The sequence below is a fragment of the Vigna unguiculata genome, chromosome 10, assembly GCF_037176805.1.
Source record: "Vigna unguiculata cultivar grain cowpea cultivar isolate G323 ecotype 2 chromosome 10, ASM3717680v1, whole genome shotgun sequence".
Classification (NCBI taxonomy): domain Eukaryota; kingdom Viridiplantae; phylum Streptophyta; class Magnoliopsida; order Fabales; family Fabaceae; genus Vigna; species Vigna unguiculata.
In genome coordinates, this window is record NC_140801.1 from 5,941,858 (window position 1) to 5,954,428 (window position 12,571).

At 36.5% G+C, this 12,571-nt stretch overlaps 1 protein-coding gene across 2 annotated transcripts; it reads right to left on the bottom strand.

Moving 5' to 3' along the window:
* Nucleotides 1-1,415: 1,415 nt before the first annotated feature.
* On the bottom strand, nt 1,416-2,946 carry LOC146882048 (uncharacterized). Of its 2 annotated transcripts, none has more exons than XM_085667593.1 (4): nt 2,814-2,946; nt 2,331-2,405; nt 2,060-2,165; nt 1,416-1,972 (listed from the first exon to the last, which is right to left on the bottom strand). In XM_085667593.1, exons 1-4 carry the CDS (start codon nt 2,880-2,882, stop codon nt 1,626-1,628), a joined length of 597 nt encoding a protein of 198 aa, XP_085523719.1. In that variant the 5' UTR covers nt 2,883-2,946; the 3' UTR covers nt 1,416-1,625. The 2 variants fall into 2 exon arrangements, with proteins under 2 accessions (XP_085523719.1, XP_085523718.1); XM_085667592.1 differs by having other exon boundaries at nt 2,313-2,405.
* Nucleotides 2,947-12,571: the final 9,625 nt, after the last annotated feature.

Sequence of the window (12,571 nt, forward strand, 5' to 3'; positions counted from 1 at the left end):
AAAATATCCACGCCCCTCATGAGTTTGTCTTAGAGCACTTTGCAAGGCATGAATAAATTCAAATACATTGGAATCGATTAACTTCCTCTTATATGGAAAATTATCATTAGTCAAAATATGAAGAACGGTGGATATGTCATTCTTCTTTGGCAAGTCTTCCTGACCTAATTCCACGTTGCATTAAATATATAAAAGGGTAAAATCTTATGCATGGGATAATAAATAAAGGAATTTTTTTAAAGAACCATGTCCTCAGTTGTTGGCATACCTCCTTTTCTTTGTCCTTTTCTATCACATTGCTTTTTGCTCTCTTTCATTTTCTAGAACTCTGGAATTATTCACAAAATAAAAAAAACACAAACAGCATACATAGGACTTGAACCCAAGTCCTCTCACATATTTAAATACTCTCAACCACTTAAGCTAGTATTTTTCCACGTCATAGTAATCTGCATTAAATGCCTTATAGGCTCCTACTACCCGATTTATTAAATAATTATTTAAATTTCTCGGGTCTTACAATACTCATTAACACTTGTAAATGTTGTGACCGAGCTTGCCACAATGTTCACACTTAAGACGCCCTTTTCCCTATTTACGAGGGTGAGTTCGATCATCACGGTGAGATGCCAACGCAGAAGAATCATCAATAGAAGCAGGTGTATCAGTGTTGGGTTGTTCTGGTACACGCAAAAGAGTATAGCAGGTTAAAGTCAAGGTGGGGACAACCGGGGAACCCAAAATTTGATCACAAATATGTGAATATTTATCAGCAAGCCTGTGTAATGCTCCGAGCATGAAGAACTTTGAGCGTTGCTCGATCTCCATGGCAAGGTCGGGGGAAGGAGGCAATAACTCATTGAACTCATGAAAAAGAGCATGAATTTTGTCCATATAATCAGTCATAGAGTTTAGATGTTTAGAGGAAATAAGTTCTGCAAATTTAGAACAGACATCATCGAGACGTTGAGTATCGTTGGTGTATAATAACTTGGCATGCTTCTAGATTTGAGCACATATTTCGTAGGAACAAAAAAGTTGTTTTAACGAAGGATCAAGAGTACCTTTGAAAAAGTTGCTTTAGGTTACCTTTTGATTTTGATTATTGAATTTTTTTTTTCTCAATGCAAAATCCTCATGCCACATTAGTGTTAATGGTGTTTGTGATAAATTAAATTTGAATGGTTTTGTGGCGGATATAATATTTATTCAAAACTTTTCGATTATTATTTCTCCATTTGTATATAGTATTATATTTTGTTTAAAGACGAAGAAAGTAAATTATCTTGAATTTTATCAACGGTAATGATATGCATTTTCCTTGTCCTAAAGGTTAAAATAAATCATAATAAAAAATAGAAGAAATTTATACTGTATGGACATGTATCCGAAGACACAAATGTATTAAAAAAATAAAACAAACAAATGATGATGGTTTTATTTGAGAACATATGATACGTTGTGGAAAGTATATATGCCAATACCAAAGTTTAAACGCAATAAATAGATAAAGAAAAGGAAGAATAATATATGATAGCCAAGTGGTGCTGAAAGTAGTCCTAACTTGGAAACCTTGAGCCTCGTGTTCCTGAAGTTGATACTTAATATCCTCCAAAAACGATGAATCAAAGCACTTTGAGTTTTTCAACATCATCCAACCAATCCTTATTGAAACCACAATTACGCACATCTTTCAATAACTCAACAAATTCAGAGTGGCTTGACCCCAACACATCAAACACACTATGGCTTTGGAGAAACTTCAAAAGCTGAGCCAGACAAGTGTAGGCAAAACCCTTGTATCTCTCACTCAATGCACTGTCTGCTAAACGAAGAGAAGGATGCTTCACAAGGAAATTGGTTAACAGAGCCAAGTTCTCTGAACCCAAATGCTTGTTAGAGACAAGTTGCTCAAGCTCCCTTCTTACACTCCAACCATAACTTGACTCTTCAGTCATCTCACAAACTTTCTCTGAAAAACGAAGGGAAATGTAACCACCATGCATGTCATCTGTTAGAACAATATGTAAGATAAAAAAAATATGAATCTTCTTGTAACCTGGAGAAGCTTCTTCAATGTCTCCAACACCAACATCTTCAGTGGCTTCAAGTTCTATATTCACAATTGAAAAAGGTACAGATATTTGAGCTTCATCACCATGTTCCTACATAGATTCATTCAATTCATACAATAACATCAGATTCAAGGCCTATGCTATCTATTTATATTGTATGAATACAAAACATGCAACCTAGTTTTTAGCACGGAAGTTATGTATCTATATTTTACTACATTCAGAATTAACTCATACGTTAAGTAACGAACTAACTGATTCTGAATCACTTAACAACGGTATTGTCTCCGCATATGGTGATGTAGTTCCTTCTTCACTACTCTTTATTTCCTGTATAAAATAAATAATATATTAAAGTGTGGACTATACTTAGTGTTAAATAGTATAAGGAAAAATAACTTGGAGACGACTTTTCTTTGCGTAGTGGAGTAATTAAGTGCAAATTTAGAAAACCAAGTTCAGATTTTCTGTTCGACTTTTGGTGTTATTTCTCAGATCTGTTCTCGAAATACATTAGTTTTAATATATTTTAAAATATCAAAATTAATGTAAAATAATATATTTCAAAGACTTAAAAGAGAAACAATATAAAAAACATATCAGAAATTTCAAATTCAAGAAAATCTTATACTAACATAATGATTATTTGACCTATATTTCTCTAATTTAATAAATTGAGTATTTGATTAAATATCATTTGCATTTGAATATGTTAACGGCAGATTGATTTGAGTTGACCTGGGATGAAGTCAACTCTCTCCCTGATGCTATTCCAGCTTTACAGTCTTCATCAAGATCATCCGGCATCTCCTGTGATATCTTCTTTATACGCTGATCATTTTTCAGGTCTGATACTATAATATTCCCAAAACAAAATATTAGAAATACTTAGTTTTTTCAGGTCTGATACTATAATATGCTTGTGGAATCTATCAAGATTTAGTAAACATATATTATTCAATCAAACATGTTCAATGAAACAGCAATAACATTTTGGCAGTATTTCTTTAAATTCTCTTTCAGCCTTGATTGTAGCTCTAACTTGGGAAGGTCAAGAAAATATTATGCTGACCTCTTCTCATAATAGCGGGGTAAGGATTTGTTGTTCTCAAAATCATCAAAAAAACTCTTATTCAATTTGTGGCTTTAAAGCACAGTAGTCACCGAAGGATTTCAAATAAAAGTTACAGTCAATAGTTTATTAATTTTCCAAAAATGTCCTCAAAAGATCTGTAGAACAGGAAACATAAATGAAAAGAAAATTACACCTTTTTATTTGCCATGAATGTTTCTCCATGCCTCCTTAGCTCGTAGCATTTTACATCATATGCTTATCCACACAAAATGTTTGCCACTTTAACACTAACCTCTTTAGCATTTGGGTCAGGAATTTCTCTTGGGATTGACTCATATCCCTGCAATAGCGCTTTTGTATACCTCAGGTTTGAAATCATCAAAGTCTTCAATGTAATCTCTTTCTTCCCAGTCTGAAGGCTGTAATTTGGAAGATATTTTAATTTTAGAAACAAGAAAGATATTTCAATAATATCATCTGATTGGGATAAGTTGATTCTCTTTATCGAAAAATAGGAAATCTAAACTGAGTTATAATATTGCTATATGATATGTAGAAGACCAAAAACATCATAATATGCTAAAGGACAACATTTGAAGTTACAACTGAATATGCATACGGAAAATAACATGTATATGGGATAGAAGTGCCCCAACCATTAGCACTCAAACCAATTTTTCTAGAGGTAAGACCATGTATGCACCACTTTCCTATATATATTAAAGGGGATACAAGAATATGATTGTAACATCCTGATCGGATATTACTAATTTAAGTAATAAAATTAAGAAATATGATGAAAACCTCATTTATTATACTTCGCTTCCCAAAACCGCGGGAAATTTTAAAACATTTATTAATCGGAAGTTATCCAAAAATCCATAATTTATGAAACTCCAATATAGTATCCAAATTCACAAATCAGTAAAACATTGTTTACAAAGTTCATAAAAACAATAATGATAAAACTCCAATAAAAGTTTTTCCAGCTAACCCTCTCTCCGATGTTATGTCTCACCAGCACCACTTGTAACATCACCTGCTCCCGTGTAACGCATTACACGATCATCGCCAAACACAAGCAGAAAGGGTGAGCTCATAAACAGTTAACATAAAAGTTAATAAAAATCAAGATACACCCATCTAGTTTATTGTAGTTAATTCTTGGTCAAGACCTTAATCCCTAAGGCTTTTGAACCTTCACAACACATAAATAGTTAGCCTCAAATTCAGGGTTTATGATGCTCACACGAACATGCCCGCTCGTGGTCCTGCCTCTACGAACCTCCCTACTCATAGTCCTGCTCTACGAACCTCCCTGCTCGTAGTCCTGCTCTACGGACCTACCCGCCCGTAGTCCAACACACGTGATCCACCAGCTACGTACCTCCCCGCACATAGCATCTCTCAAGTGTGAGCACGGAACATACGAACCTACCTCGCTCGTATCCCCACTTGAGAGTAATAGGATATGAACCTCCCCGCTCATATCATCACATGTTCACCACCATCCATGAACCTACCCTATGGCATAACATCCCCTGATCCAAGTCTCACATCACAACATGATAACGAAAACAAGAAAAGCACACTACGCTACACAGGGTACATATTCAAGCTGGTCTTAGGGATTCCAATGCTTCCACGAACCTGCCCGCTCGTGGTCCAACTCTACGAACCTCCTCGCTTGTAGTCGAACTCTACAGACCTCCCCGCCTGTAGTCCAACACACGTGATCCACCAACTACGAACCTCCCTGCTCGTAGCATCTCTCAAGTGTGAGCATAGAACATATGAACCTACCTCACTCGTATCCTCACACGAGAGTAACAAGATATGAACCTCCCCGCTCATATCATCATGTGTTCATCACTAGTCATGAACCTACCTGCTCATAACATCATCAAGCATATCCTAAACCAGGACCAACTCAACAAGCCATGCAAAATATATCACAATGCACCCTACCACTACACCATCGCCTAGCGCAACCTAAGCGTCGCTAGGCGAAATGGCAGTACAGAACGCATGGCGGTTCCACATCATCGTCGGGTGCCACAACTCACAAGACATCCTTGTTTCCTACTATCGCCTGGCGGTCCACTCTACACCACCAGGCGCCACACCAGTAATGTGATACTACTGGTTTTAGGTACTCTAATTCATTCCCTAGCATTCACCAATTCAATTCTCAAACATCCAAAAATCAAAATACACATTCATATATTCCAAATTACAACATCACAACACAAATGCATCTTTCAAGTATAAGCACACATTATAATTCATATGTAGTTACCTCTTAAATCAATACCAACACACACTTTATTTTCAACTTCTCATTTTCCCAACCCTTTGCATGCTTACAATTCTCATACCCCTCATAAGACATAATCAAAGCTATATACATATTCTACATGCTCTCACAATTTCCATTACATTTAAGGTATGATTATCATGTTCCCATACTTCCCTAAAACCCTTCACGATCATGCAACACTCAGTCATAGTGATATCATCAATAGTGGCCTTTTTCACACACTTATAACATCATACATGCAAGCTATCATATATAAGTTAATATATTCAACATATCTTAGCAAGCACTATCAAAAACATACTCATCAATCACACACACACACACACACACACACACACACACACACACACATATATATATATATATATATATATATATATATATATATATATATATATATATATATATATATATATATATATATATATATATATATATATATATATATCACCAGTGCAGGAAGGGCCTTTGGTAGCGGTTGTTTTTAATATTCTGCACCAGTTCGGGAACCGAAGCATATTGGGGCGAGGCCAAAAGAGCATAGCTTTTGGCCTCGGTTAAGAACCGAAGCCATAGAGTCCCCTTCTGCCTCGGTTCAGCGGAACCCGAGGCCATAGAGCCCGGCCTTTTGGCCTCGGTTTTCTGTGCCACCCGAGGCCATATGGGCTTTTTTTTTTTTATAAATTCGGTACCCTTTTGGCCTCGGTTTTGGTTGCACCCGAGGCCATATGGGCTTCTTTTTTTTTTTTAAAAAATTCGATACCCTTTTTGGCCTCGGTTTCGGTTGCACCCGAGGCCAAAAGTGTGCTTTTTGCTTCGGTTCTGGTATGAACTGAGGCCTAATATGCTGTTTTTTTTTTAATACAGTTTCTGATTTGGTGTAATTCCCACATTTAAACCTGCAAATTTTATTCAGCACCCAGCACAGACCAGAATAGACCAGAACATAATATTTTAAAACACATCTACAATTCAAATTCATTTAAAAGACAATTACAAATATTTTATAATCAACATACATGTTCTAATCAATACTATTGTACATTTCAATTATATATTTGGCACATGCTATCCTACCAAACTTGATGGACTTTGCGGGAATTGCTGCAGGACTCTTGAATGTCTACAAAATAATAGATTAAGTTAAGTTAGTATATAAAAAGGAAATATCGCAAAGTATTCATTTTAATTCAAATATATATTACCGTTTCCCAATTTGTTGTAATACGAGCACGCACAGTGGTTGTCATCCATTGCATTATATAGTAACCGCACTCATATGAGCCGGTTTGTCTATTACACTACATTATATTAACAACGTTACAATTAATTAAGGAAGAAAATCAAGCAAACAATCATGAAGATATGGATAGAAATATCAAACCTGGAGAGAACACCATACAAGACCTTTTGCCTTAGCCGTTGATCTCCCTAACAACATGTTATGTGCAGCAATTGAACTATGATATAGGGAATAAGTTAGGATATTTTTATATAACATGTCATATTCATAAGATTGATATTGAGGTTCTTACCAATCTATCACTTGTCTAAGATGGTTGGGGGGAGGGCGATGCAAAGAGCAAAACCACACAGCAAGGTTCTCCCTTAGGGAAACCACAAGTAATTGCCAATGACGCCTGATAAGAAAATAAATTCATTGTTATGCATTAAAATGACTTATTATATTCATAAGTTAACAAAAATGACTTACCCAGCAAGATAAGGGACAAAATAAATTTCTTTTCCACGTTGAATGCTTAGCTTTGGACCATTGAATGCTTTCTTTAACCTTCGATAAGGATGATTAGCTTGTAAAAACCTTCGATGGCGCAGATACACGGTCTTCCTTCCATTTTTCAATTGATGAGATGTAGTGTTTTCTTCACATATAGGACATGCTTTATGACCCTTGACACTGTACCTTGACAAATTACCATAAGCTGGAAAGTCATTAATGGTGCAAAATAACATTGCATGCATCATGAAAGTTTCAGAAGCAACAGCATCAAATACTTCAACACCATCAACCCACAACACCTTCAAGTCTTCAACTAGAGGATTGAGATATACATCTATGTCATTTCCAGGCTGCTTTGGACCAGATATCATCATAGACAACATCATGTATTTTCTCTTCATGCAGAGTCCAGGAGATAAGTTGTAAATGAATGATATAACAGGCCAACAACTGTGATTTGTACTTAAATTACCAAATGGATTCATTCCATCGGTAGCTAAGCCAAAACGAATATTTCTACATTCTTCACCGAACTTGGGAAATTCCTGATCAATATTTTTCCATTGCATTGAATCAGCTGGATGATGAAGGAGTCCGTCACATCTTCTCCCAGTTGCATGCCATCTAAGGTTTTTAGCGTCTTTAGGATTTGCAAACAAACGCTTAAGTCTAGGCACGATTGGAAGGTACCAGACTACTTTCAAAGCAGATCCTTCCTTCTCTATTTGACCATTATCTTCACTGTTTCTTTTCTGCTTGTACCGTGATGACCCACACTTTGGACATTTTTTCAAATCTTCAAATTCTTTTCTGTATAATATGCAATCATTAGGACATGCGTGTATCCTTTTATACTCCATACCCATCGGACAAAGAATTTTCTTGGCATCATAGTTTCGAGTGGGTAGAGTATTTCCTTCGGGAAGAATTTCATTCAAGAGCACGAGCAATTCTGTGAAGCTTTTATCTGTCCAACCATTGGTCACTTTCAAATTCATAAGTCTTAAAACCGCTGATAATCGCGTGAACTTAGTTGAACCAACATACAACGGAGTTTCCACATCAGCAGACATCGTCTCATACACATGCGCTTGTGCAAAAGCTTCTGCGCCAACATCCCGTATCATGTCCTCTATATTGTCTTCTTCTACTCGCTCTTCACATCGCTCTTCCCGTCGCTCTTCTCGTCGCTCTTTCATGGAGGAATTGGAATGTGTATTAATTCGCCGTGCCATGTCCATATTGTATAACTTTTAAGGAAACCATCACAAATAAGATGTTCCCTAACTTGAGTTGCATTCAATTTTCTTCCATTCAAACAGTTGACACACGGACATCTGAACTTCACCTCATCATCACTTCTCCCCTCATAACGTTGCGCAAATTTTATAAATTCTTCTACTCCATTCTCATACTCAACGCTAATACGTGGTAAATTAATCCAATCTTGATCCATACTGAAATTGCGTGAACAATTTCAGTAATCTTTGAATCAATACTCACGTCGTAATCAAGGTGTGACCCTATCCCATTTAAGAAGATTCACTTTCTTTATTTTATTGGTACATATTACTTTTAAAATACATATCTTAAATTTCACGAAATTTTGCCAACATTTCGCATTGGCCTTCAGGATACACGAAATGAAAGTGATTATAAACCACAATCAAATATGCACCGGAAGATCAATACAAAACACAATTGACAAATATTCATGAATTTTAAGATATGTATTTTAATATATATATATATATATATATATATATATATATATATATATATATATATATATATATATATGCACTAATAAATTACTAGAAAGTGATTAATCTTCTTAAACTGTCCAATCGGACAATTCAAGATTCAATACATTTAAATTATTAGTATTGTATCCCTTTATATCTAATTTTAAAAAAATGTAATTTTTTCAAAATGAAAACTCGGGGACAATACATAATTTACGTATTGAATCTCAAACGGAAAACTAAGGCTAACTCACATATAAGAAAAACAAACAACATGTTTTAACAAATAATTAATAAAATATATAAAGCAAACAACATATTGGCATCATAGGAAAATATTAGAATTAGGAACCTGGGAGCGCGTAAAAAGAGTAGATGACACTGGAAGATGATGCAATTCAACGCATTCGAAAGCTACAAGAGATAACAAAAAACACAAGAGAAAGTCATAAGTAACAAATAAAAGCAAAAATAACAATTTCCTTAACATCATATATTACCTATTTAATTATAGTGTTTTTACAATTCTCTTAAATTAAATTCAGACTTAATGCTCTACATCTGAAGACACAATGCTCTTAAATTGAGACTCAATCCTCTCACAAAATTAATCAAAACACTCCAAACAATTTCTATCTCAATCCAAATTAACACTCACAATAACTAAAATTTAAAATTAACATACACAAAAACAGAAAATCAAACATACACAAAAACAGAAAATCAAACATACACAAAAACAGAAAATCAAACAAAAACGCGTTGAAAATTTACCTTAAAGAAAACCGCGGCGCGACAATTGCGGCAAAAGAACCAAAATGTTCGCGTGGTGGTGGAGGGACGCCGGAACACTTGCAGAGAGACAGAGAGAGGGACCACTGCCGGAGCAGCGTGGCCGGAGGCGAGACGACACTACGACAAGGGGCTCGCGTGGTTTTCTCGTCGGAAGTCGCGGAGAGAGAAGGAGAGACAGCAACGGCAGGGGGCTCGCGTGCTCGCGTGGTTTTCTCGCCGGAAGTCGCGGAGAGAGAAGGAGGAGACAACGACGGGGTGGCAGTGCCAGTGGCAGCACAGGAGCAACGCGCGATGGTGGCCGGAATTGCAGAGAGAAATGGAGGAGAGAAATGGAGGAGGAGCGCGCGCGAGGAAGAAAGGGGGCGCAGTTTTGAGCCCTAATTAAACAATATGGCCTCGGTTCAATTTAGAACCGAGGCATATAACCCCTTTTGGCCCCGGGTCCCTAACAACCGAGGCCTAACACCACTTTTGGCACCGGCTTTTGTCCCAACCGAGGCCTATAAGTCAAAACGAGAATGGCATTTTTGAAATTTTGGGCATCCTTTTTGGCTTTGGGCCTTCTTAACCGAGGCCTAACAGCGTTTTTGGCTTCGGTTTCTTTATAACCGAGGCCTATAACTGCTTTTGGCTTCGGGTTGTAGGTGAACCGAGGCATAAAAGTTGCCTATAATTGCAAAATTGCCACCGCGCCATTATAGGCTTCGGTTTCTGGCCAACCGAGGCCTATAAGGCGAGGTAGAAATCCAATTCTGCACTAGTGTATATATATTTACATATATATATATATATATATATATATAATATATATATATATATATATACATTCACCAATCAAGGTCGTACCAGCATTTGAGAACACTTAATCATCCTTTAGTAATCATACTATTAGAGAATTCAAACAATCAATCATGTGTGACGTATATCTCTAGCTACCATTCATAGTGAAGAACTACATGTTATGGATCACTTGTCAAACTTTTACCTAAACCGGACGATTAACGAACTGGAAAATGCAGTTTTACAAAAACTGCGCGAACTAGAAAAATTGGTGGTGCCTGGCAGTACAAACCCAGTGTCGGACGGTTCCTGTTCTGCGAATATACGAAAAATAGCGTTTTTCGTAAATCAGAACACCATGCCTCCCTGGTATAGCGCCTAATAGCCAAATGGGTGTCGCTAGGCGATTCCTGCACATGCAAACCTTACCCGCTTCACTACAACTCTGATTTCCATCAATTTTTGACTCCATAGAATACGATCCCAGTTATTGGGATTACGGTTCATCCCTAACACTTCTCATTCATGAATTCATTCACATTTTCCCCTTAGATTGATGCCACTTTAGAAATTCCCAATTCATCAACCCTAAGATAATATTCCTAGTGTTTCATCCAATTTAGCCATCAATTAAATGAAATTCAATGATGTTTGACATCCAATCACCCTTTAACCATTAAAATTTGCTTTCCCTCCGATTAGAGTCATCCCAAAACTTCCAGAGCATCAAAATTGAACCAAAATTGGTTAGCGTCACCTGGCGGGTGTTCATCACCGCCAAGCAGTTCATTAGAAACCCAGAAAAATGGGTTGCTCTGCTTGTGTCGCTTAGCGGCACGATGCTCACCGTCAAGCGGTTCCTTAAAGGAACCCAGAAATAGGAAGAACAACATGTGTCGCCTGGCGGCAGTTCATCACCTGCCATCCAGTTTCTGGATAATTCTAAAAAACGCGAAATTCAACAAGGACACATATTGATCATGCAATAACACACTAAACAACATACATTTAATCAATAGGCAATTAAAACGGTGTTAATCAGCTGCCCTAACCTGTTAATCCTTGCTCAATTTGAAGAATCAAGGCTTCTCTTGTGTCACCAATAGTCCCACCTTAGCCTTCTCCTAATGCACTTGATGCGCTTATCAATTCCACGCGAAAACTCACCTTCAGACTCTCTTTTCCACTGTCAAAATTCGTTTGTCCACTACTCTTTCACGTTTTTCTCTCTTTCTTCTCCAAAACTACACTAATTAGATCATTAACTAAGCCTTAATGTTTGTTAATGTTAGGGAAAACGAAAATGCTTTCAATTAGGTGTTAATGTTCATTGAAAGACTATTATTGGTTGCCTTCCCAACCCACTAGGTTATCCTTCTTGCAACTAGGGTTTTCTCTGCCCTTTCATATTCAAGCCAAAAGAAAATTTGGCAAAAAGAAAGTTAAATTCGTTCTTAGCAAGGTTTAAGCCCACAACCCCTCAATTACCAAGTTAGTGCATAACCAATTCAACCAATTCATGTTTCGTGATAATTCCTATAATTTTAGGATTACATTATCACTAAGCACATTCAAACATAACGTTAAAATAATACACTTATTAAAATAGCATACAATTAGCATACATAGGAGTCAAACCCAAGTCCTTTCAACATAACTAAGTACTCTCAACCACTTGAGCTAGTATTGTTCCAGGTCATAACGAACCACATTAAATGCCATAAAGGCTCTCATGACCCGCATTTATTAAACAAGGATTTATTTAATTATTTAAATTTCTTGGGTCTTACAATGATGGCATTGAAACAAATAAGTGGTGAACTTAATAGGGGAAAAGAAAACAAGTTTTGTGGAATTCAAAACCTTTCTCTTCATGCATACCATGATTTGTTCCTTAAAACCATCAAGAGAATTAATTAGCAAAATATCCACGCCCCTCATGAGTTTGTCTTAGAGCACTTTGCAAGGCATGAATAAATTCAAATACATTGGAATCGATTAACTTCCTCTTATATGGAAAATGATCATTAGTCAAAATAT